This window comes from Penicillium arizonense (assembly GCF_001773325.1).
Source record: "Penicillium arizonense strain CBS 141311 chromosome Unknown PENARI_contig005, whole genome shotgun sequence".
NCBI lineage: Eukaryota > Fungi > Ascomycota > Eurotiomycetes > Eurotiales > Aspergillaceae > Penicillium > Penicillium arizonense.
The window spans coordinates 263,764-288,102 of NW_019173282.1; the positions used below are offsets into that span (position 1 = coordinate 263,764).

Here is a 24,339-nt window from a genome sequence, read left to right on the forward strand (position 1 = left end):
GCTCTTTTATTTTCTTTCTTACCGAACGTAGCCGTTGTTAGGCCCCGCAATAGCCGATTTAGTAAATACTACATTGTTTCTGCCCCCGCGTCTTCTCTTTTCTCTATCTCGACTACCCTTCAAGATGACCACTGTGGACACCATCCTCGCCGCCAAGTATCCGGCTAAAGCCCATGCGCGCCGTGTCGCCGAGTCTATCAAGATCCGGCACGGCGGGGCCGGTGCCATCTACCTCGAGGCTCAAAAAACTCGTTTGATCGAGGACAGCGACGAGGCTATGCCCTTCCGGTATTGTTTAGCAGCCCTGAGGCTCTTTACGTGACTGACACACCTGACACACTCATAGCCAACGTCGTCCTTTCTTCTATCTCACTGGATGTCTTTTGCCTGATGCCGCCGTGGTCTACGATGCCGTCGCAGACCAGTTGACCCTGTTCATTCCTCCAATCGATCCCGAGTCGGTTATTTGGTCTGGTCTCCCGCTGTCTCCCGAGGAGGCTGCTAAGCTTTACGACGTGGATCGCGTTCTCTTTACGACCGATGTCAACTCGACCCTGGCGTCGATCGCCTCGACCCACAATGGACAAACTACTGCGTTCGCAATTGCCGAGCAGGTGTCAGGGGAAACCAAATTCGAAGGCTTCGCGGAAATCAACATTTCCACTTTGAAGTCTACCATTGAGGACACTCGTGTCGTCAAGGATGCCTACGAGGTTGCTCTCCTGAGAAAGGCGAACGATATCTCGGCCAAGGCACACATTGCCGCCATTAAGGCCGCCAAGACCGCAACCAACGAGCGCGAGATCGAGGCCGCAATTATCGGTGCTTGCATTGCCAATGGATGCCGTGAACAATCCTATCACCCTATCGTCGCCGGCGGTGAGGGCGGTGCCACCCTCCACTACGTCAGAAACGACGTTGACCTTGTCGACCCTGCCACTGGCAAGCGGAAGAACAATGTCCTCATCGATGCTGGTGGCGAATATCAGACCTACTGTGCCGATATCACTCGTGTCATTCCTCTGGGTGGCCGATTCGCGCCAGAGACCCGCCAGATCTACGAGATTGTCCTCCAGATGCAGACTGAATGTATTGCGATGCTGAAGGAAGGCGTGTGCTGGGATGATGTCCACGCCTTAGCGCATCGCATTGCTATCCGTGGCCTGTTGAAGCTAGGCATCCTGCGTGGATCCGAGGAAGAATTATTCGAGAAGCGTGTCAGCGTGGCTTTCTTCCCTCACGGCCTCGGCCATTACCTTGGAATGGACACCCATGATACCGGTGGTAACCCCAAATATGATGATAAGGACACCATGTTCCGCTACCTGCGTGTCCGCGCCAACCTTCCGGCTGGCTCCGTGATCACCGTTGAGCCCGGCGTGAGATTATACCATCCCATCTTTGCTCTGTCAAAACTAATCCGTTTACTAGATCTATTTCTGCCGTTTCATCATTGACCCTGTTCTGAAGGCCCCAGAGACTGGCAAATACATCGATACCGAGGTACTGGAGCGGTACTGGAGCGTGGGAGGAGTGCGCATTGAGGACAACATCCACATCACCAAGGATGGTTCGGAGAATCTGACAACCGCCCCGAAGATTATCGAAGAGGTTGAGAGCCTGGCCTTGTAGATAAAGCATATATTTTGAGCAGTTTATTATAAGCAAAGCATGGCTAATATCTCATGAAATGGCCGTAGATCTGAAATGCTCGTTGGTGTTTGATTCATAGGGACAAAAAGGCCCAGTCAGGAGTCAGGTATAGGAAGCTTTTTGGGTATGCAAGTTGCGTGAGCCCCGAGCCCCATTATAGATCTCTTCTTCGCTTGCGCGCACTCCCCTTGATCTCGTCGGACGGTATCTGCTTCTCCTTCCGGTCCAGGATTAGAGTCAAGACATCGAAAGAGAATTCCGGCACCTCGAGACAGAGTTTCTTGAAGTTATCACCAATTTCATGGCGTAACGTATGGCTGTGGCTGGCCCAGTAGGAGGCAACTGGCTTTCGAATCGTGGTGTCTGAGGCGGGGATATTGGTGTAGACATAGCGAGCATACAGATGCTCTGCATGGGGCGAGCTCTTGACCTTATGGATCTTGCTATGGGCAAGACTCTTCAATGCTGGCAGCCCCAGCTTGTCGGCCAATGTGTAGACTCGCGCATGGCGGAGCAACTTCTCGGAGCCATCACCTACTGCAGGGTCTGTAGAAGACTCGGGCTGTGGCACGGTGTAATCGCGCGTGTATTGGAATTGTAAAAAGCAACCGAAAGCATCGACGTCCTCTTCCGGTAGTTTTATCCGTCGCTATAAACCAAAATTAATTTCTAGCCGAATGAGCTAGATTATCGACTCACTGGTCCCGATACTTCAAATTTTTCTACCAATGTCGCGAGCAACGGCGATTCTAGGAGGAGGGTTGGTGGGCAGTTAAAACCGTCTGCTTGTCGCCTTCTCCGACCACAATCTCAACAACCGGGGAGGTCAAGAAGCTGCAGGGAGGAGCCGAGGTCAATCCAAGCGACTAGTAACGCAATGTTTGGCCCCATTGAGCTTGAAGCAAGTGGACGGTGGAATGGGACAAGGAATGCGCTTACTCGAGGAAGTTGAAGCGTGCGTTCTTCTTCACCGGAGGCTCTGACTCTGGCTCAACGAGCTCAAGCTCAAGCCCTTGAGCATCCTGGAAGGTCGCATCCTGGGTTCCTCCCATCTCCACTTCGGTGGAATTGTGGTTTGCAGGCGCCGGGGCAGTCGCAGTCGCAGTCGCAGTCGCGGGGGGGTGAGCCGATTCAGGCGTTTCGCCAGGAATTTCCACCTGGGGCGTTGTAGGCATGTCCATAATATATGGAAATCCGCAATGGGTGAAGGTAAGTCTAAGGGGCCAAGAGAGCTCAGGAGGAGAAGCCACTGGCTATGGAGCTTATTACATACGTGACTTGACTGCATAAAAATCAAGAACTTTTAACTATTTTAGTACTTTTGGCTCTTGGGTTCTTGAAAAAATTCTTCTTGTTGTCGTATCCCAAAAATGTACTTGACATACTTTAAACTGTCACAAAGAGGGCAACTTGGCGCTTCAATACAAGCCCAAGTATACAACCAAATTTAGCAAATTTATTCTCCACAGCCCTCCCCACGTCATATGTTTACTGTTTTGCCACTAGGGCTGAACATCCGAACCACCCGAATGATGTGAAGACGTCGATCTACAAACTCTTTTTATGCGCACATCCATCATGAACCCAACCGATTTGAATGGACAACTAGCCTCAGCCCCAAGCTCGCCTAGCTCTCCCTCTTCAAGCTCGGATGACCTCGTTGATTCCACTCGACAAATTGTCTCGGTAAAGCTTCGGGGAACTGACAATGCTGGTCAATATCTGCTCACTGCAGAGGACGCGGAGCTCTTACGGGATATCCTCAAACATAACCTCTCCTTTGAAAAGTCAGGATCATCTCAGAAACCACGCTTCAGGTTCCGAGACTTGGAATTTACAAGACAACTCAGTACCTTTGACCGCCAGAATTTGACCTTCAGTTCATCTGAGTTCCATGGCTTCTTTGTGCTCTTCTGGATGGGGGTGGCCCTGATGCTGCTCAAGGTTGTGGCCAACAACTGGAGAATACATGGCACCATTTGGGGCAAGAACGAGATTATTCGCCTCATGTTCGCTAAGGACGTCTTGGTCCTCGGACTGACAGACTTGGTCTTATGTTGGTCTACGGTGTTCTGTCTGGTGGTCCAGCGAGCGGTATTCAAAGGGTACCTGCGTTGGAGTGGCTCTGGTTGGCTGATCCAAAATGTATGCTTCATAGTATACCTTCAGTTGCTTCTTTGCTGACTTGGTGATCTGTCAGATCTGGCAGACGACATATCTGGCTGCCATTACATGGTGGACATATCATCGGGATTGGCCATGGACACACACTGTCTTTACAGTGCTGCATTGCTTGACCATGCTGATGAAACAGCATAGTTATGCTGCTTACAACGGGTACCGTAAGTAGAAACAAAGAAGTTGCCGGTGACTGGATCTGACTTAACGAGAATAGTGTCGGAGTTGTACCGGAAACGAGAGATGCTGAAGACAAGTCTCTCCCAGTTGAACAATCTAAGCAGAAACAACGATTTTGTGGGAAAGGCGCATACCTCTGCCGTTGATACAGAGGTTGATGCCGAAATCACTGATCTCAAAAGAAATGATTTCCGGCGGCGGTCCTCCAACCTCAAGAACTATTCCCGTGACCCCGAGACCGACCAGCTCATATCTCTCGTCGAAACCACCGAGCACGGGGTATCTCTTCAACCAGATCAGGTGAAATCCCTGAAAGAGCTGCTAGAGCGAGAATTCGAAATCCTATCCGAGGGACTACAAGGCAGGTGTTCATTGACATCCAATTACTATCCGCGGAATTTGACCTTGAAGAACTTCTGCGACTTTATCACATTGCCCACGTTGGTATATGAGCTCGAATACCCGCGCACAGACAAGATTGATTGGGTTTATGTGGCAGAGAAGACCGCGGCCACATTCGGCATCATTGTGGTCATGATTGCTGTCTCTCAGTCGTGGATATATCCGGTGGTGATGTCCACTGTGCGAATGAAAGAGGAAGGGTTGACGGCGCAGCAGAGACTCCAGGAATTCCCCTGGGTTCTGAGCGACTTACTCTTCCCTTTCATGATGGAGTATCTGCTGGCATTCTATGTGATTTGGGAGTGTGTTGTAGGTACCACCGAGCTTATAGACCCCGATCTTTTGCTGACAGCCATAGCTTAACGCTTTAGCTGAAATCACCATGTTTGCTGACCGGGGATTCTATGCAGATTGGTGGAACTCGGTCTCTTGGGATCAGTTTGCACGAGATTGGAACCGCCCTGTCCACAACTTCTTGCTCCGGCATGTATACCACAGCTCCATCAGCGCCTACCGTCTGTCGCGAGTTTCTGCGAGTCGGATCACATTTTTCCTATCTGCGTGTGTGCATGAACTGATCATGCTGTGTATTTTTCGACGACTTCGGGGATATCTGCTAATTCTCCAAATGTCGCAACTGCCACTTGTTTCACTCAGCCGGACCCGCATGATGCGAGACCGGCAGTTGGTGGGAAACATATTTTTTTGGCTGGGAATCTTTACGGGACCGAGTCTTTTGTGCAGCTTGTACCTGATTATATGATTTTCATTAGAGCATGCCGCATTTCTCACCCTGGCAATTGGCTTTGAATCTGTTCTACTAGTCGACGTTGATATGGTATATATCTTCATCGTATATATACCTCTTTCCTTCCGTATCTATAAGAGGTAGACCGCTAACCCGTGTAATGTTGATATCGAGTAGCTCCAGAACCAAATAGCCAGGTAGAAGACCATCAAAACAAATATACGCATTGCACGTTCCCAGAGCCGCATCACTCGTATCCCCCCGCCTTTCCCCACTTTTGATCTTATATAACTCTCTCTCTCTCTCTTCCAACTACTGTCCTCTACTTATACATTCACATTCAAAATGACCTCTAACCCACCAGCTTCCTGTTGCACTGTTGGCGTCAAGCATGAAGGCGAGGCCAAGGGCGAATTCCAACAAATCGGCGATGGTATACACCTCTGCTTGAGCAACCCGATCTCAACCGCTAACTCTCGCAGTCGAGGTCTACATCTCACACCCCGCAGATCGTTCTACCCAGCGTGCTATTCTGCTACTCACTGATGTGATCGGCCATCGGTTCATTAATGCCCAGTTGATTGCAGATCAGCTAGCAGCAAATGGCTACTTTGTTGTCATGCCGGACCTGTTCCACGGCGATCCGGTGCTGTTGAACCGCCCGGCTGGTTTCGATCTGATGGCCTGGCTGAAGGGTCCCCCTGGCCATCCACCTAGCCGCGTGGAACCCGTGATACAGGCAGTTTTGAAGGAAATGAAGTCCAACTTGGGCTGTAAACGAGTCGGTGCTATCGGATATTGCTTTGGGGTATGATCTTTTTGCCCTAGGTCTGATGCCCAGCTGACGCACGAGTTGTACAGGCAAAGTATGCCGTCCGACTGCTTCAGCCTGGTCTTTGTGATGTTGCCTATATTGCTCACCCCAGTTTCGTCGAGGCAGAAGAGCTCCAGGCAATCAAGGGCCCTCTCTCTATTGCTGCTGCGGGTGAGTGTGATGTTAATGGGTTATTGTAGTAGATCAGACTAAGCTTACTGGAATTGCAGAGACCGATTCAATCTTCCCGACCTCGAAGCGCCATGAATCCGAGGAGATTCTGCTCAAAACCGGCCAGCCATATCAGATCAACTTATTCAGTGGTGTTGAGCATGGTTTCGCTGTCCGCGCAGACATCACCAAACCAACAATCCGCTTTGCCAAGGAAGCTGCTTTTATGCAAGCCACTGCTTGGTTCAACCAATATCTCTAGATCGTGACAAGTCATTTACAGCTTTGACGATTGTACAGTGAACTTTGGTAACAATAAAAACATTGACTTTAGACTCAAGGCACACCTTTGATTTGTCTCGTTTGGGTAGAAGATTTACATGTATTTGAGAACAGACAGGAGCGGAAGGATAAACAGGAATAGCCACGGAGCAAGGCACGCAATGCTGCGGGAATCGATGCCAAATCCGGAGCGAGCCATGATAAATAATCGCATCGCCGCTATTGTTTGGAGAAATTGGTCGCCTTACATTTTCTCGTGGGTGGCCATGAGAGAGCCTGTGTAAAATGTCAGAATCCGAACCAAAACCAGTCAAAGGGGTATATGAGGTCTTACCAATGAAAGTTGTGACCAAACGAGACCGGACTTGACAAATATCCTCGGGAACCAGCCAGATGGTGGCGCCCATCTTTCTGGCAATACTGATAGAAAGCTTGGCGTTGGCATAGGCCTCCTCGTCGGTCCGGCCGGGGGTCACCAGATCATAGTCCACATAGCTGCTCTTCATGCCATTGAGCACGTCCAAAAGGAAGACGCCAGTTCCAATAGACTTGTCCTTGAAGCTTCTTATCGTTGAAGACTTTCCGCCGCTGCTAGACATGTCGTTGGCCCAGCGAATCATCTCGGTGTCGGTGATTTCACGCTTGCCCAACCGTTGGGCCAGCGCAGAGAGTGTGTTAGTGATATCACGACGCATCAGCTGCCACACCAAGCCAAGTGTGAGAGTTCGCTGGCCATCAGTAATATCAGCGCCTTGGACACCAACAAGAGAGAACCCATTGTGTTTTCCAAGTTCAATCGAGTAGTTGGTGTTTTCCACCGCCTTGAATCGCATCATCTCCCCACCAGAGGCTGGGGGCTTGTTCACATGTCTCCAGTTGACGGTTCCAGGAATAACCTTGTCGTACGCCTGCAGCAGGATAGAGCCATCCCGAAGGTCATCAAACAGCGAGTTGACCGCCGGCTGCACATCCAAAGAGTTCAACCAGAGAGTGAAGACTCGTGCCTCTCGTTCACCTTCAGCGTCAAAGTCCTCGACCTCGAGCTTCTCCTCTTCGGTGATCGGATCCAGACCAGGGTGAGTGTTGAATAGGTTGGCCACGAAGGCAAGATTCAACTTGGGGTTTCCAGCAACCAACGAGGTCGGGGTAAGGAACTTTCGGCAATCAAGCTTTTCCGCGTTCTGAAGGACCTGCTCAGCCCGCTCGAGTAAGTCTCGAGTCTGGAGAGCGCCACGAGAGCAGACATCAGGAGCCAGTTGGTTGAGGAGAACCGTGTAATTTTCGCCGTCCTTCACGTCAGTAGAGAAGTTTGTCACGCTAGATTGAAAGGTATTAGCTGCGTGTTCTTTCTTGCCTAATATACGGCTAAGCCGATGTTAGCTTACCGTCTGTCCCATTTCGCGTTCTTGAGGTGATAGTTGAACCAGCGAAGGAGAATCTGTTCTGGGGGCAAGCGCAGGAACTGCTCAAGGGTCTCATCCTCCTCCAAAAGCCTGTAAAGCTCCGGGTGAAGCTTGATATCAATCTTTCCAAGAAGACCACGGCGAATGACCTGCCAAATAAGACCCAAAATCAGATGCTCGCGCACTTCGATGATATCTCCACTTCCAATGTTTACAACTGAGCACCCGATTCCCTTGGCGGAGTTGATGACGATATTGTTGTTTTCAGTCATGTGGAAGGCGTTCAGTTGCTTGATCTTCTTTCCAGCTTTGTTCAAAACACGCTCATCAATGGTGTCCGGCACGCTGTCGTTGATCAACTTTGCCAGAACTAAACCATCCTTGCACTTGTCAAACATCTCAAATGTATCGGTAGGGAAAGGCAGGAGGTTGCCAATATCCGGGTCTCCCGCAAGGACAGCATTGATGTGTCGCGTGAACTCGGTCCGTTCGTCCTCGTTGATCGTGTGTGTAACGTTGGAAGATGATCCTTGAACGTGAATACGTCCACCAACGCTGCCCTTGGAGACATGGTGAGAGGCGCCAGTGCCGGCACCGGCGCCAGCTCCTTGGATCACAGCCGTGGGGCTGGATACGCCGCGGGCGCCCTCTGCGGGTGCCGACCGAAGCTTCGAAACCAGCTATCGCAGCTTTAGCATTTGTTCGTTTCTTAGGGTTATACCATAGAGACGGATTTCCTTACATCGACATAGTCTTCCAGCTCCACGCGCCGGGAGCTGTCGAGTTCCACACCCTTTAGCGCTTGGCGCACCACGTCGTACGGCTGACGTTCGGATTGTTGGGCGGCTTTGATCGCAGTAGATTCATCAAGATAGCCGCGGTCATCAACATCCAGTCGGTTGAATGCATCCTGGAGCGAGAAGATATCCCCCTGGTCCAGCTGCGGGAATCGCCTGTAGCAAGCACACCCGGCTTCGTCAGCATATATTCCAAGGTTGTTACATCACACAGAGCGAGGTACATAGAGCACGGCAAGTCTTACTTCTGAAGCTTGAGCGCATTCATCTTGGTAAAAGAATGCGTCCCAGTAGGAGGTGGCGGGGTCCACGAGTTAACCCAGAGATCCGGACTTGGTTCGGCAGAAGAAAGGGGGATTCCCAGAACAGAACAATGGTTTCGTAACTATCAGAGAGATGGGAATGATCCGAAGAGTCCAGATCACAGCCGGAGAAGAGAATTGGGCAAAGTAATAGGGAGCAAAAGCCAACGTATACACGAACCGAGGGAGGCGGGGGGAGGTGAGATGAGCCACACTGTAACGCGTAATGAAAGGTAATCAAGCAGTACATGGCGCTACTAGTATTATTGTATTGCGGCCCAAGTATCTTTCCCGGTCTCGTATTCGTAATGGCAAATGACGTCGAACATCTCCAGGCTTCCAAGCCTCCAGGCTTCCTTTCTGTTCTTTTCTTCTCTCTGTGTTTTCTTTCTTTCTATGCTCTATTTTTTTCTTTTTTCCTATCCCCCAGGCTCCAGGATTCTTACTTGTCTACCTTGGAAGATATTAGAAGAGATTGTGAGAGATGGAGAGATAGAGAGAGCATCTGATCATTTATTAATAGCTTATATTTACGGGCCAAGATGTACAGAGTATCGAGTGCTGTAGCCTCATATCCTTGGAATTCTAGAACGTGCACGGAGGAATAATTGGTGTGTTCCGGATTACATCATGCGGATCACCAAAACAAAGATCAACTTTCACAGATTCTCTTTACATCTTGGCCCGGAACACCTTGCTAACGTTTCCATCTCATTATCCACGTTGATTCGATTCACTGCCCGGGTGTGCCTCCCCATGGAGCAAAAGTCATTCCTGGGGACACTATCCCCATGGAGTACCCCAAGGAGCACAACGCCGCAACCCGATCGTCAGGGCTCAGAGGTCCTGCAGCGGTCCCAAGGAGAGGACCATACAGTGACCCATAGGCATCGGTTAAGCCTGCGTCGTTATCCTCCTGATTGCCCTCCATTGAAAGTGAGGTGGTTCTACGCAGTGGACTCGCCCAAACGAAAGCCATCGCTGCTAGAACAAAAAAAGACCGACCAGAAGCCCTTGCCATTGCCGAAGAAGTTCATTCCTTTCCCTGGGAAAGATTCACAGTCTATTGAAATCACCTTCCAGCAACTATCGGAAATCGAAGACGCCCAGGAAGGTCATGCCGAGCAATCCACACAGCCTGTCTCGACCAAAGTTCCTGTGAACGAGGATTATCTATTCGATGTGGATGTGGAACAGCGAGAGCTGAGTCCCACCTATTGGATTGGCCCTGTTTACGAAGTTCGTCGTGGAACATGGTTCATCCAAGATGGGTCTGGATTAAAACCATGCGAAGAGAACCTTGCTACGCAGCTTGAAGAAGGCTATATCAAACTCCGTCCGTGGAAGACTGAGCCAATAAAGTCCGAGTCGCCGGATCAGGCTTCCACAATAATTGAACAAGATCTTTCTATTCGACAAGAGGATGCGCAGATTACCGCCCAATCCCCTCGGTCAGCCAACCCAGCCTCTACCAACAGGGGCATAGGAAATGATCCCAGCCAGTCCGCGACAGAGCCCCAACAATATCGTTTGTTTGGTGCTTATATGAACAAGATTGTTTCCTATCAAGATTCTTCGACTGCCTGGCTGATAAACGATGATATGATGTCACGATTCAGCACTACCGTCTATCAGAAACTAGGAGGTGTCCCCGGGGTGAAGTTGGTGCGTGGCTTCGAGCCCAAGAAGTCAAAGGAAACAGACAAGACTTCCGACCGGAAGGCCGACAAGATATCCTCTGTTCCAAAGTCCAACGAAAATTTTGGAGTGAACCCCGAAAATAATAAATCAGACATCCTGAAAGTGTCGCCTGTGGAATCAGTCGAAGGAGCCGAGAATTTCGAAAGAAGACCGAAGTCTACCTTGGAACGGCAAATGTCGTCCCTTGCTGGTGAACCGCAGAACCCTGCTGAACTCGAGGAGCAAGCTCGCAAGCAGGAAGAGCAAGAGATGGAGGATTCGAGGGAAGTTGACAATGAGGACAGAGAGCGTGAGGTTGACCATTTGGTCCTTGTCACCCATGGAATTGGCCAGCGGCTCGGGTTGCGACTTGAGAGCATTAACTTCATACATGATGTGAATGTGCTTCGCAAGACACTGAAGACTGTCTACAAAGCTTCGCCTGACCTGCAGGCATTAAACTCTGCGTTGCCTGACAGTGATAAGAATTGCCGTGTTCAGGTTCTTCCTGTGTGAGTTGCTCTCTATCTCCTCTTTGATCATATCAAAAGCCGAAATTCTTAGTCGGGCCAGCATTAAAGTCAATGGCTGCTATTCAAATATTCTTTCCTTTTTTTGGCGCTCATCCATACATTATATGCTAACAAGCATCCAGGTGCTGGCGACACAGGCTTGACTTTCCTTATAGGGGAGTTCGGCAGAACAGAAAAGAACAAGATCTTACCGACGCGGACACACTCGAAGATGATGCTTACCCAAGCCTGTCAGATATCACGCTAGAAAGTGTACCTGCTGTCCGAAATCTCATTTCAGACTTGGCAATGGATGTGCTCCTTTACCAGAGCCGATATTGTGAGCATATCTCCAATATTGTTAAACAGGAATGCAACCGAATCGTCCGGCTCTACAAGCAGCGGAACCCTTCTTTCAATGGGTCAGTCAGCCTCTGTGGTCATTCGCTAGGAAGTGCGATCCTGTTTGATATCCTGTGTCATCAACCAGGCGAGGTGGCCGACCCTGCAAAGCGAGAAAAGCCAAAGGCCCAAGAGACCGATGGATCAAACCATCTTAGTGGAACGAGTGCATTCGAATTTGAAACTGAAGAATTCTTCTGCTTGGGATCTCCCATTGCCCTCTTTCAAATGTTAAAGGGCAAAACGATAGGAGGATACTCTGCTTTAGCTCCTCGGAACCGGAAGAATGCTTTGGATGTTGAAATTGACGCCGGGGGGTTGAGGTCTTCAAAAAGGGATTCGCTTCCCAGTGCTGGGCTTGGGTTCAAGGAAAACCCTGCTATTGTTTCAGCACCGAAATGTCGAGATCTTTACAACATCTTTCACCCTTCTGACCCGGTGAGCTACCGAATTGAGCCTCTAATATCTCCAGCGATGGCAACCCTAAAACCTCAGCCTCTACCTTCGGTCAAAAAGAGCCTTTGGACAACCTCCGGGCAAAGCTTATCTATTCTTGGTACTCGAATGGGCCAAAGTGTGGGCTCCCTATGGACAAATTTCGCCTCGGGTGTTGCAAGCAGCTTGTTGAACCGCAGTTTGGGCCTGAACGGCGACGATCCATCAGCTGGTCGTGCCATTGGAAAACAAAGCGATGATAAATCCCATAAAAGGACACAGTCTGGCTCAGTTCAACATGGCCCGCACGAATCAGACGACCATTATCAAACATTGATTGAGTCTGATCTGGAAACACTCTACGATGGATTCCAGAAAAGCAGGAGTGATCGAAAACCACAGGCATCATCAACCGATCCTGATACCGATCCTGAAGATCAGGAGCGAAAACTGAAATTTGAAGATGCCAAAGTGCGCGCCTTGAATGCCAACGGCCGTGTTGATTACAGCGTGCAAGAGTAAGAGATTTCATTCCCATATTTTGACACAAACTAAACATTGCTTATAACAGGGGGGCATTTGATATCTCGCTGATTGCCAGTATTGCCAGTCATCTCACCTACTGGGGGGACGAGGATGTCAATCACTTTATGCTTTCTCAAATGCTTTCCAGACGATTTCGACACAGAAAGACGGGGAGGTAGACGTATGAGATCTCGCAAGTAGAAATTATGTACAAAGATAACAATTATCAATGTTTAATATACGAAATAAATCGTAAGATACCCAATATCAAGAGACCAAGATCCCCGAGGTACAGATGCAAGCGAGCCTATTTGGGACTAGCGTGGTCGGTTAGGTGAGCACAGCATTTTTCCATTCAAATTCTCTCTTTCTTTCTCTTTCATACCTCACTCCTTACTCTTTTATTTATTTATTTATTTTTTCACGAAGCGCACTGAAGTAAGCGGACTCAGAGGGCCAGAGAGCGCACTCGCCCTAACAGCTTCGTCTATGAATTTCTTCTTAACGAGGTTGAAGTTCATAATGCCGAGAAGGGTGTGATCCGAGCCCGCAAGTCAGCCGTCGCCAGCTCAATTCCTAGGACAACGTCGAGCCTTTTTCCGCTTGTGTCACTGACTGGGTCAGAGAGCTGTCCATTACCTCGCAGGGACCCAGCTTCATTGGAGACCGCCCGGCACTCATGTGAATCACCTCAAGATTGAAGGCCGAGCCAATGCGGTGGGGAAAGCCCTTGCTCTCACGACGGTGACAATCTCCAAAAAGACCGAAGCAGACCTGGATGAGCATTTTAAAGTAGACCCCTTGTAGTATTTCCACCCTTTAGCCGCAATCTCTTTACGTCTGGCATGAAGCACATGTTCTATGAATGCTCGGATTCACTCGGATAGCGGAGATCAACTCCTTTCTGTTTGCTTTAGATTCCTCGCGAACTCATGATCGCAAGGAAATGATGAATGGATACATATATTAGAAGCAATATAAATTATACGATTACGATGTTCGGCTGTTCGTTCTATTTCTGTTCTCGCACTGGCCACACGGGGTAGTGCCAAGGATTTGCTTCCCTTAGCTTCCACCTCCATCTATAAACCTCGCTGAACATGAGAGGTTTGTGTCTCTTTGGATAGCTCTGAATACTCGCTGACATATTCCAGCACAATGAGTCGCCTTAGCGATGATGTGGGCAACTCCAAACTTGATGTAGCCCCATCGACCGACGGAATCCCCACGAAACTCGATACGTCTGAACATATCTCAAATACGGCTTCTACGAAGGAACTCGTCAATTTCGCTCTCAACTTTCTCTCAACCTCTAGCAATGAAACCCTCCTGGGTGTCTTCGCTCTCCTTATACTTGTCACCTACGTTGTTCTGGGGCGAATTGGACTCGTCCTCATTGGAATTGTGCTAGGGGTGGTCCTTCACGCATCGTGGGACGGACCAGGCCCAGTCTCAGAAGGATCGCGTGCACCAAACAGGAGAAGAGAGCTTGCGCTAGAGGTATCCAGCAGACTTCTGGACTGGCCGAAGCGGGACGGTGCTTCGATAACCCAAGGCGACAATGATGGGTCTATGAGTGTAGCTGAGGATCTATCACCGGCAGACCTTGATTATGCCACATTTCAACCCGCCACCGCGAGTGCGCTGAAATCGCTCACGGATGCAGTCATAAGGGACTATGTTCAGTAAGCTTGGGTCCCTTCCCTTTCACGAGATCCCAGTAGCTTACCCAAAACAAAGATATTGGTATGAACCAATATTACCTTCCGAATCAACTTTCCCAGGTACATGCCGAAGAATCTTGACCCATTTTGTTACGTCTGTTTCACTGCACCTGTCACGCAAACGGACAGAGGATACTTTTTTGCAGTTCCTGACCAACTCTTCATCTATTGTCATTGTATTCCTTAATGAACTCGCTGCAGCATTTGCCGCTGGGGACTCCCACCCTATGGAGGCCCAGAAAACGGTGGACCGGTACCTTGAACAATTTCCGGACAGCAGCCTAGCCAATGTCTTGTCACAGAAACAGCAACATAAGAAACTCAACATGATTGCGGACGATATATTGTCAAACTTCCTGGATTCCAAGGCATATGATTGTCCAGCTGTGCGGGATTTTCTCCGCGAGATTTTTGCGGGTGTTATATTGGAGTCTACGGTGACCAGTCTCGCCCGTCCCGAGTTTATCAATGACTGGATTATCTATCTTCTGCAAGATGGTGAATCTGAGATTATGCACGCCATTGATGCAGGCGTAGAAGGCGCACGAAATCATGGCGCCCGTTCCCCCAAATCTTCGGATGCTTTACCCCCGGAGGCGATTTTAAACCCAATCTCCCAAAACAATCAGAGACAATCTATGCAGGCGGATAGAGCGACAGAAGAGGCGGTTCTCGAAGCAAAACGTCTCAGTGCCATGATTGCATCGCAGGATATACGAAGCCCAGAACCAACACCGGAAACCGATGGATCTTTTTCGAGTACTGAATCAGATTCAAATGCAACCCATAACATTGAAAACAATCAGGACCAAGGGGAAACTCTCACAGATCCATTGTTGAGGTCACAGCCACCCGCAAATCCAGAAAGGTCTGAGAGCACTCCCCATTCGCCTCAGTCCAGTGCGCAGGAAAATGCATCTGTGCCTTTGATCCTTCATGGCGCACAAGTCTTGGTAGATGATGACGGATCGAGGAATGAAAAAGGCCAAATCAAGTCACGGCCCACGTGGGATTATCTATTGCAGGTTGAGCCAGCGTCAACACGCTCGACTGGATGGATGGTTTTCCGGAAGTATGCGGACTTCCAGTCCCTTCATGAGATGCTGGAGACTGTTTCACGATTGAACCGGATTCAAAGTTTCTCGGATCGGTACCCCATGTTACCCTCTTGGAAAGGAAAAACAAGACAAACTCTCGCTCGGGACCTAGAAGGATATCTACATGATGCTATGAAACATGAAGCTCTTGCTGAGACAGATCGAATGCGCCGATTCTTGGAAAAGGATGCGGGATCCAGTGAAGCGGATTCCAAAAAGCCTGGGTTCTCTTTCCCCAGTCAGGCTGCATTTGAGAACATGGGCAAGGGTATGCTGGGTGCGCTATCAAATGCGCCCAAGGGAATGGCAGGAGGTGGAAAAGCTGTCTTTGACGGGGTGACCGGGGTATTTGGAGGCGCTGCCAACAATAAAAGACCAACTGCCACCGCCGAAATCCAGTTTCAACACCGGACAAGTCTTTCTCTTTCCGAAGCGAATGACGAAATTCCAGCCCCCATTGCTCCCAGTCGAACCAGCTTGTCCAAAGTCCGTCCCAGTTTTGGCGACGCTACGAGGACCTCAGAAAATGATGATGCTGCTGGTTCGCCCGCGTTATCATTATTTTCTAATGACTCCTTAGAGATCCAAAACCGCGAAGCTTCCAAATCGCCTTCGGCCAATAGTGCAGCTAGTGGCGTCGACCTGAGGGCCAATGAACAGGATGCATGGGCTCCAGAATTGACGCTCGTACCCTCTGAAAATAGAAAGTCACTTGACCCGACGAACGACCACCCAGATATCAACTCCAAGGAGGATCTCAATCAGACATCGTCACATCGCCGATCAGAGACCGAGCAGAGCAATCCAAGGACAGCTAAACCACGCAATCAGGGAAATCCCATCACAGCTGATGAGACACAAATAGCAGTAGAGCTGATATTCGCGGTCATCAATGAGCTGTACACCTTGTCATCTGCATGGAACATTCGGCGGACCCTCTTGAACGCTGCTAGGTCGTATATCCTGCGTCCTGGTAGTCCGACCTTGGAAACGATCCGTACTCTGTTACAGGACTCTATGATCAAGGGCCATACTTCGGATGAAGCCCTTGGGAATTACATTGCCAAGCTTCGTGAGAATGCGCTCCCAACAGAGACAGAACTGAAAGCTTGGCCCAGTCCACCCAGTGAGGAGGAGAAGGCCCGTCTACGAGATACTGCGCGCCGGTTGTTTGTGCAGCGAGGGATTCCCCAAGCATTGACCAGTGTCATGGGAGCAGCTGCTAGCCGGGAGGCATTGGAAAAAATATTTGACAGCCTTCAGGTGGAATCTGTCGCCCGGGGTTTCGTCTTTTCGATCTTGCTCCAGGGTTTGAGGGTATTGACCCTGTAGCCTTCACGCAATGTATTGATAAATGAATATTAATGGTCCACTTGGAGTTCCAATGGCGTGTTCCGAGACAAACAGACAAGAGAATCCAGAAACACTCAAAGTAACATTATTCCTCATCTATAGTCCCCACGTGACCCCGCGCGTTCGACGCGACTTAGAAGCTGTCCAGGTGATTTTCTTACTTCTTCTCCGCAACACATCTCTCGGCTCTCAACATGACATCCAGAAAGCGCTCCGAGTCAGACGCCGGGTTTGATGATGCAAGCAAAAAGAAGGCCAAGGTCAACACAGACACAAGCAAAACAGATTCCAATGGAGATCGCTACTGGGAGATATCTAAGATGCGCCGCGTTACTGTCTCCTCTTTTCGAGGAAAAACTATGGTGAACATCCGGGAATACTACGCGAAAGATGGACAGGAATTACCCGGCAAAAAGGTGAAGATGTCCACTCACACTCAACTGAGTTGATGTTGACTTTGTCTAGGGGATCTCACTCCCTATGGATCAATTTTCCGCTCTCATAACTCTTCTTCCTGAGATTGACCAGACACTAAAGGAGAGTGGTGAAATCCTGCCTCGGCCTACATATCGTGGAATCCCAAGTGAAGGCGGGGGACAGGATTCGGACAGCAATCGAAGCCCACCAAAGCAGAATATCGAGGCGACCAGTGACGAGGACGAAGGTGAATGAGGTTATGGGGGCATGAAGGCTAAGGAGAGACCAAAAAGGTATCGCTTGCTGGGGCTGGTCTGCCAAAGCGATCCCTCTAGTCCTTAAGTGTATCCTAACCACTAAGCTCATCACAATATGTCAAATATGATAGGACAAGGGGCCATAAATGTGTCTGCAGTGCCACTTTTGAAGTATTGAACTATCTCACACGAAGCCTCGGGAGTATACCGTTTCATGCATTGTTTTTGCTCTTCTTTGGCCTCCTTTTTTCACCTCTTTTTTTGCCCGTTTTCGAGTGCCTGGGATTGTAGTTGTTTACAGATGGGTACATGGGGTGTGAAAGGTGTCAAATATCATATTGTACACATCTTTCAACACAATTGACTTGCTACCAACTTGGAAGATCTACAGTCTAGATACTCGCCTCCTGCGTCGCCACGCGGTTGGCGATAGAACCACCTCGCCAAGCATGGCGAGCATCTTCCTGCCGAAGAATTTGGCTTTTATTACTGGGTAGACCCCATCCTCCTCCCCCGGGGGTGCGAACAATAATTCGCTCCCCTGCTTGCATCTGGGCGGAGTTTTTGGCACCCAGGTTGATAAATGTTTCGTCCCAGCTTCCATCTGTTCTCTGCACTGGACGAACCCAGAGGTTTTGACCACACTCTGCGTCCTCTCCCCCCTCTAGTCCATAGGGATGATAGACTCTCCGCTCGGAAAGAATGGAGACCTGCACGGGAATCCGGAATTCAATATCTCGCACGACACCATCCCCTCCGCGGTGCTGACCATTGCCTCCTGAGTTTGGTCTGCAGCAAAACTCTCGAAGTATGACTGGATATCGCCGCTCAAATACTTCCGCATCAGTGATTCGGGTGTTGGTCATGTGTGTATGAACCCCCGAGGTGCCCTCCCATGTCGGGCCAGCTCCGCTACCACCTGCGATGGTCTCATAATAGCCAAATCCCTTCATTTCAGTCTCGCCAAGCTGATTTCCCCCAAAACCGAACGTGAGGTTGTTGGTATCACCCTGCGAGGCAGCACAAGCTTTGAAGCATCTTAAAATGACGTCCGTCACCCGTTGACTCTGGCCAAAATGGTGAGCCCATGTCATTATCAGTCGGGATGGATGGTCTTACCGTTAGTACATTGCCACCAACAACGGCAGCAGTTTCCGAGGGGGACAAAATACTTCCCGGGGGTATTCGTACGTTAATCGGCTTCAAGCAGCCTTGGTTCAGCGGGATGTCTGCAGAAATCAGGCATCGCAGGCAATAGATTATTGCGGAATATGTGACAGCCTCCGGTGCATTGATATTGCCTAGTATCTAGTCAGATCGAATGTCAATAGAAGTCGAACACATCCTTACCATAAACTTGTGGTCCTGTTCCCTCAAAATCAAAAATGGCCTCGCCCTTGCCCGCGTCTATAGAGATCTTTAACTGAATCGGGCTTCCGTCATCCATATAATCAATGGCACTCAAGTCTCGTCCAGCAAAGTTTTTGCTTGCTTCTTTCAGCAAATTACGAACGCTGAGTTCTGCGTTCTCCTGGATTTGATGCATATAGAATTGCACAACGTCCTCGCCGTATTCCTCAATTAAAGTGCCAATCAAGTTGATGCCTTTCTTGTTCGCAGCGATTTGAGCCTTGAGGTCGTTCAGGTTATCTGCCAGACAACGAGTTCCACTGCAGTTGGGGTATTGAGCTGGCTCTGTGTACAGCAATTCTGTGATCCGTTCCTCGTTGAATTTGCCTTCTGACACCAGCTTTTCACTCTTGATGGTTGCGCCTTCTTGGTATAGCTCCTTTGAATGAGGTGGCATGGAGCCTGGGAGGATCCCCCCAATATCCGCTGAAAAAGGGTTAGAAAGCATCGCGTTGTGGGGGAGATAAAAGCCTACCATGATGTGCCCTGGAAGCAACATAAAAGATGATCTTTCCCTGGCTAAATGCTGGTTGAATAACGGTGATATCTGGAAGATGGGTTCCACCATATTCAGGGTGATTCGACACAATGACATCGCCAGGCTTCAGGTTATCCTGCCAGATCTGGGCCTGCATTCGTACACAGGTCGACATGCTTCCGAGATGGACGGGCAGATGTGGTGCATTCGCGACAAGTCCGCCTTCTGCATCGAATAATGCGCAAGAATAGTCGAGTCGCTCCTTGACATTGGTGCTGACGCTCGTCTTCTGCAATGCTCGTCCCATTTGCTCTGCAATGGCCATGAACCTGTGCGAGAAAACACTCAGAAGTATCGGATTGACTTCCTCGGTGCTCGTCTTGGGATTGCTGTAATCAGATTCGCCGATGTTGATAACAACGTGAGTCTTTGTCAAGAGCGCCGATGCCCCAGGTGTCACTACGATAGTCTGGGTGCCATCGGCCAGAATTGCTGGGCCTCTCACCCGATCACCGACTTCTAAGCCGTCAAGTTCATAGATTGGGGTTTCAACCCTACCACCCTCAAAATACACCAGGGACTTGCGATACTCCCCACTTGAGACATCCTTTGGACTGGATTCTTGGATCTGCTGGTCCACAGTCTTCTCGGATGCTTTGAAGCCTTTCCCAATACCTCGCACCCGCACGTCGTCCACAATAATATCTCGACCTGGAAGAGTAAAGCCAAACTCTTGATCATGTTGCCTCACGAATGCCTCACCAAAGGCCCACTCGTCAGAAAATGCCTCTTCCTTGCTAGGTTTCAGTATCATCAAAGCGGATTCGGTGCCTCGATATCGCATGTTGAGATATTCTTCAAATACAATCGAACGTTCATCAAAGCCCTGGTTTTTCAACCTGTGTGCAGATCGCTTTTTGAGCTCTTGTAATCTCAACTTAAGTTCGTATCGAATCTCGTTCCCCCACACCTTGGATTCTGGCTCTTGATTTTCATCAACGACATCTGCCAAAGCCATTCCGTATGCCGAAAGCACCGATGAGTGCCGATGGATCAAAATCTGCCGAATCCCTAGGCTTTCAGCGATAGCAACGGCATGCTGTCCCCCAGCTCCTCCGAAGGTGGCCAACCTATGTTTTGAAGTATCATGTCCCTTTGCCTCAGTCAAGGACCGAATTGGTCGGGTCATTGTCTCATTGGCGACTTTGATGAATCCAAATGCAACCTCGTCGGGGGTCATGTCTCTGCTTTGGCCTCCCTTGGTCAATTCTTCGTTGATATCCTTGGCGAGTTTTTCAAAGAGGCGCCGGCTTGCATCCTCATCCAATCCCTGGTCTTCCTTGGGACCAAATATACTTGGAAAAAAGTCGGGAACCAATCGCCCAAGAAAGAGGTTGGCATCAGTGACCGTCAAAGGGCCATCTTTGCGATAGCACGCGGGTCCTGGATGAGCACCGGCGGATTCAGGTCCCACGACAAATAGTCCATTGCGGTAGAATAACCTTGAGCCACCTCCTGCAGCCACAGTGTTGATGTCCAATTGAGGAGACTGAATAGTCACACCAGCAGTCGTTGTCTCAAACACGTGTTCATATCGGCCAGACCCATACCTGCTGACATCGGTGCTTGTCCCTCCCATATCGAAGCCGATCACTGGGATCTTCGACAGAGGATCATACGAAGTCAACGCATAGCCGACCACTCCACCAGCAGGGCCAGAAAGAATTGCTCGTAAGCCTGAAAACTGGTCCACGTCCACTAAGCCCCCGTCCGATTGCATGAATTCACAGCGTGCGCCTTTGGTGCCTCCTTCTTGTTTGACACTTTCACTTCCTAGTCCACCCTCGAATCCAGCCTGGAACCCCGAAATATACTTCTTGATAACCGGGGTCAGGTATGCATCCGCGCATGCTGAAGTGGTACGTGGCACGAGTTTGATCATAGGCATGAGCTGGTGACTCAAACTGACATGTTGAAAGCCGATCTCGCTGGCGACTCTTCCAACCAGTGCCTCGTGATCTGGAAATGTGTATCCATGAACAAAACATACGGCTATGCTTCGGATTCCACTGTCGTATACCTTCTGTAGCTGGGACCTCACGGAGCTCTCGGATGGGCGTTTTAGGATACGAACTGCTTCAGAAGAAAGGCCACGAACGACGTCATCCTCTGGAGCAGTCTGCTCCCGGGGGACAGTGGCAGTGGTATTCCGTTGTGGATCTTCTGCGTAGTCCTCCAAAGTGACCCTTTCATCCACTTCAATCACTTCCCCATATAGCACATCGGGACGTTTGATGGCTAGGTCGAAGATTTTGGGGCGGGACTGATTCCCAATCAAAAGACAGTCCTTGAAGCCCTTAGTGACCACAAGTGCAATCTTCTCTCCTTTTCGTTCCAGCAACGCGTTGGTTGCCACAGTTGTGCCCATCCGGATACTTTGGATCAAAGAAGTATCTATAGGCTCTCCGCGGGGGATGTCACGGTCTGTGAATCTGGAGAGGATACGTCGGATACCCTCCAAAGGTGCATCTTTGTAGTTGGCCGGATCCTCAGAAAGCAATTTGATCACAATATCATCTTCAAGGCGTCCTGTTCCGGGATTGCCCACGCAGTCTGTAAAGGTTCCGCCCCGCTATAGACAGTTAGTTTGTTGAAGCATAGGGGCGGAAATCATACATCGATTGCAATACTTATTCCTTGTGTCTTTGAGTTCATTGCAAAGAAGTGGTATTTCCTATAACTTTCACAGAAGTGCAAGGAACTGACAGATGGGGAGATGCTATTTTCCCCGCATATCAAGTTCTCACTACGTCATCGGGAGTAGAGATATAGCCTTACAAAGGGGCAAATTTCCAAGGGGACTCCAAGGTTTGTTGATGGTTTATTGATCGCTCGAGTACTCCGTATATGGAAAGCAATAGGAGAGAGGTCGTAAATGTCGGGCTTGAGCTTTTGGAAGAAAACCGACTTCTAAATGGTTCCTACAGCATTAAACCCGCGTACAACTAAAACACTACAGTCATTGAAAGAAACACGAATTTTTGAGTTGCAACCGGTCGGGAAGGGCGGGGAAGGGCAGGAATCGCTTTCATATTAAATTGCGCACATGAGACGGAGGGCGGATTGGAATTCATCGTGGTACGAGGGCGAGGACTTGGAACGTTCGCTCGACGCTTCGGTGGACTCCGAGCTGCTGACCAGGATAAATACCGACACCTCAAAAAAAAAATAAAGATAAGCATATTTGGGGGAGGGGGATTCAGAAAGAAAATGAAGGGTGACGGGTGGGCCCGAGAATGATGGGCATTTGGAATCAACAAAGGCACAAGAAAAAAACACGCGAAAATTTCCGCCGTGGGGTGAGACGAGGATCACATCGATGGGCACCTCAGTGAAATAACCTTATCCTTTGCCTAGCTGGCACCTCTGCAATCAATGGGATCCGAGAGAGGACGAGGTAGTGAGTTGATCTACTCAGCAGTATCAAGCTCATCATGAGCAGAGGGCATTGGGTCCAGGGGTACTGGGTGGATATGAGCAAAGAGAAAAATATCTAGTCTGAGTGATGATGCGTCTCACCTTTCCTGTCTTCACCGTTGGTGACAACCTCACGGTCCTCCTCGCGGCGCTCACGGTCATCATCACGTCTTTCACGGTCATCCTTGCCTTCACGTTCACGGTCATCAGGGCTGCGGGAGCGGTCGCGGGAGCGGTCGCGGTCACGGCGATCGTGGTCACGGTCGCGGCGGTCAGAATCACGGTCGCGGCGGTCGTAATCGCGGTCATAGTCCCGCTCATACCGATCATCGCGGCGAGGAGAATACTCACCGCCACGACTGCGGCGGGGGGAGGGAGAACGACCACGACGAGGGGGGGTGCGGTCACGGCGGCGGTCACGACCAGCATCACGGCCAGCATCACGGCCTGGCTCACGGCCCGAGTCAAAGCGCCAAGAGGCAGAAGGGGGAGTGCGGGCCCACTGTAGATGGGGTTAGAGACAGGCATATTGAAATCAGTGTGCGACATAATATTACCTCGATTTTCAGCAGATCATCGCGACCGATACGCTTGTTATGCATTTCATGGTAGGCATCATCAGCATCACGGCGGCTTTCGTACTCAACAAACGCGAACCTGGGCTGAGGTCAGAAACAAGTCCATCGCAAGTGTCGAAATAGTAACTCACAGCCGGCTAGAAGGGGTGCGCGGAGCAGGAATATCACAGCGAACAAGACGCCCATAGCTATTTCAAATATCAGTCTTACACAGCTCCAGATGTCCAAGTTGGGAGAAAATTATGACGAATGACCCCAGGACCAGCAGTTGCCCAAGAAGGGGGGCGGGGGCAAGGCCAAACTGAAAGAAAATAGGCAACATATATCCTCCAAGTCCATCGATTGTGGTCTCGTTACGTCGTCGGAAGGATGGGGATCGAAGGTCGTAGGTGCGAAGCTAGAGGCGACACGTACCGTTCGAATTCGTAGGCAAGATCGCGAGCCCGGGTGCCGTGGCCGAACCCGGTGACATACAGAGTGGTTCCCGAGCGAGACATTGTGTCGTGCAAGAGGATGGAAGAAGAAGGGGAGAGAGCTTTAGAAGCTTCAAGAGTACAGCAGTATGAGAAGGAGACGAGGCTGAAAGAATTGGGTGATGAAGGTGCTACGGTCGACCACAAGTGCCAGAAACGCCAATGATGAAAGTGACGTTCCAAATGTTCCTTAAATACGTCATTCTACCGAAAGAAGATGGCTCATTAAGTAGTGATCAATTTTCTAAACATTTTGAATGATTCTTAACAAGTATAGACAGTAGGTGTGTGTTCATGCGGTACCGGGAATTGTAAGTGGCGGACCATCGGGAGGTACCGTGTCTGTCGGCAAGTCGGGAGGTCCTCTATCGCAACCTCACCAAAGCTCGTTCCCTGCCCTTCTCACATCGGCAACAGTCTATATTTCTCTTCTGTTCCAATACTATTTGTTCTTCTGCCAGAATTGGGTTAAGTCACCTACCCAATTCTTCCCTCGGGTCCTCGAAATCAACTGGAACTGTCATACCCTTTCATCGACTATACGATCCCTCGGAGCTGCCAGACCAACGATGTGCTTTTAGACCGTCAGGC

The 24,339-nt window shown here is 49.8% G+C and overlaps 9 protein-coding genes across 9 annotated transcripts; 5 read left to right on the forward strand and 4 right to left on the reverse strand.

The window, feature by feature from the left end:
• Window positions 1–124: 124 nt before the first annotated feature.
• Window positions 125–1,632, forward strand: PENARI_c005G02540 (aminopeptidase P family protein; the record flags this gene model as incomplete). The annotated part of the gene is made up of 3 exons (XM_022629624.1): window positions 125–288; window positions 347–1,379; window positions 1,432–1,632. The coding sequence occupies 3 exons, from the start codon at window positions 125–127 to the stop codon at window positions 1,630–1,632; spliced, it is 1,398 nt and encodes a 465-aa protein (XP_022490364.1).
• A 175-nt stretch (window positions 1,633–1,807) lies between these two features.
• PENARI_c005G09880 (uncharacterized protein) lies at window positions 1,808–2,828 on the reverse strand (the record flags this gene model as incomplete). Its single annotated transcript, XM_022629973.1, has 3 exons — window positions 1,808–2,302; window positions 2,433–2,487; window positions 2,593–2,828. The coding sequence occupies 3 exons, from the start codon at window positions 2,826–2,828 to the stop codon at window positions 1,808–1,810; spliced, it is 786 nt and encodes a 261-aa protein (XP_022490381.1).
• Window positions 2,829–3,231: 403 nt separating this feature from the next.
• PENARI_c005G02632 (uncharacterized protein) lies at window positions 3,232–6,408 on the forward strand (the record flags this gene model as incomplete). Its single annotated transcript, XM_022629633.1, has 8 exons — window positions 3,232–3,798; window positions 3,854–3,995; window positions 4,049–4,722; window positions 4,772–4,928; window positions 5,526–5,594; window positions 5,644–5,969; window positions 6,023–6,146; window positions 6,206–6,408. The coding sequence occupies 8 exons, from the start codon at window positions 3,232–3,234 to the stop codon at window positions 6,406–6,408; spliced, it is 2,262 nt and encodes a 753-aa protein (XP_022490193.1).
• A 264-nt stretch (window positions 6,409–6,672) lies between these two features.
• Window positions 6,673–8,896, reverse strand: sac6 (fimbrin; the record flags this gene model as incomplete). The annotated part of the gene is made up of 5 exons (XM_022629890.1): window positions 6,673–6,704; window positions 6,763–7,745; window positions 7,814–8,511; window positions 8,574–8,784; window positions 8,874–8,896. The coding sequence occupies 5 exons, from the start codon at window positions 8,894–8,896 to the stop codon at window positions 6,673–6,675; spliced, it is 1,947 nt and encodes a 648-aa protein (XP_022490125.1).
• A 790-nt stretch (window positions 8,897–9,686) lies between these two features.
• On the forward strand, window positions 9,687–12,481 carry PENARI_c005G08089 (DDHD family phospholipase; the record flags this gene model as incomplete). Its single annotated transcript, XM_022629882.1, has 2 exons — window positions 9,687–11,122; window positions 11,266–12,481. The coding sequence occupies 2 exons, from the start codon at window positions 9,687–9,689 to the stop codon at window positions 12,479–12,481; spliced, it is 2,652 nt and encodes an 883-aa protein (XP_022490123.1).
• Window positions 12,482–13,642: 1,161 nt separating this feature from the next.
• PENARI_c005G11483 (uncharacterized protein) lies at window positions 13,643–16,637 on the forward strand (the record flags this gene model as incomplete). The annotated part of the gene is made up of 2 exons (XM_022630046.1): window positions 13,643–14,169; window positions 14,225–16,637. 2 exons carry the CDS (start codon window positions 13,643–13,645, stop codon window positions 16,635–16,637), a joined length of 2,940 nt encoding a protein of 979 aa, XP_022490336.1.
• Window positions 16,638–16,852: 215 nt separating this feature from the next.
• On the forward strand, window positions 16,853–17,330 carry PENARI_c005G06659 (transcriptional coactivator p15/PC4 family protein; the record flags this gene model as incomplete). Its single annotated transcript, XM_022629812.1, has 2 exons — window positions 16,853–17,074; window positions 17,124–17,330. The coding sequence occupies 2 exons, from the start codon at window positions 16,853–16,855 to the stop codon at window positions 17,328–17,330; spliced, it is 429 nt and encodes a 142-aa protein (XP_022490108.1).
• A 394-nt stretch (window positions 17,331–17,724) lies between these two features.
• PENARI_c005G09950 (uncharacterized protein) lies at window positions 17,725–21,935 on the reverse strand (the record flags this gene model as incomplete). The annotated part of the gene is made up of 5 exons (XM_022629977.1): window positions 17,725–18,399; window positions 18,452–18,633; window positions 18,683–19,168; window positions 19,218–21,852; window positions 21,897–21,935. The coding sequence occupies 5 exons, from the start codon at window positions 21,933–21,935 to the stop codon at window positions 17,725–17,727; spliced, it is 4,017 nt and encodes a 1,338-aa protein (XP_022490086.1).
• Window positions 21,936–22,690: 755 nt separating this feature from the next.
• On the reverse strand, window positions 22,691–23,772 carry PENARI_c005G10496 (RNA-binding protein; the record flags this gene model as incomplete). Its single annotated transcript, XM_022630010.1, has 5 exons — window positions 22,691–22,743; window positions 22,800–23,199; window positions 23,255–23,354; window positions 23,407–23,463; window positions 23,690–23,772. 5 exons carry the CDS (start codon window positions 23,770–23,772, stop codon window positions 22,691–22,693), a joined length of 693 nt encoding a protein of 230 aa, XP_022490169.1.
• Window positions 23,773–24,339: the final 567 nt, after the last annotated feature.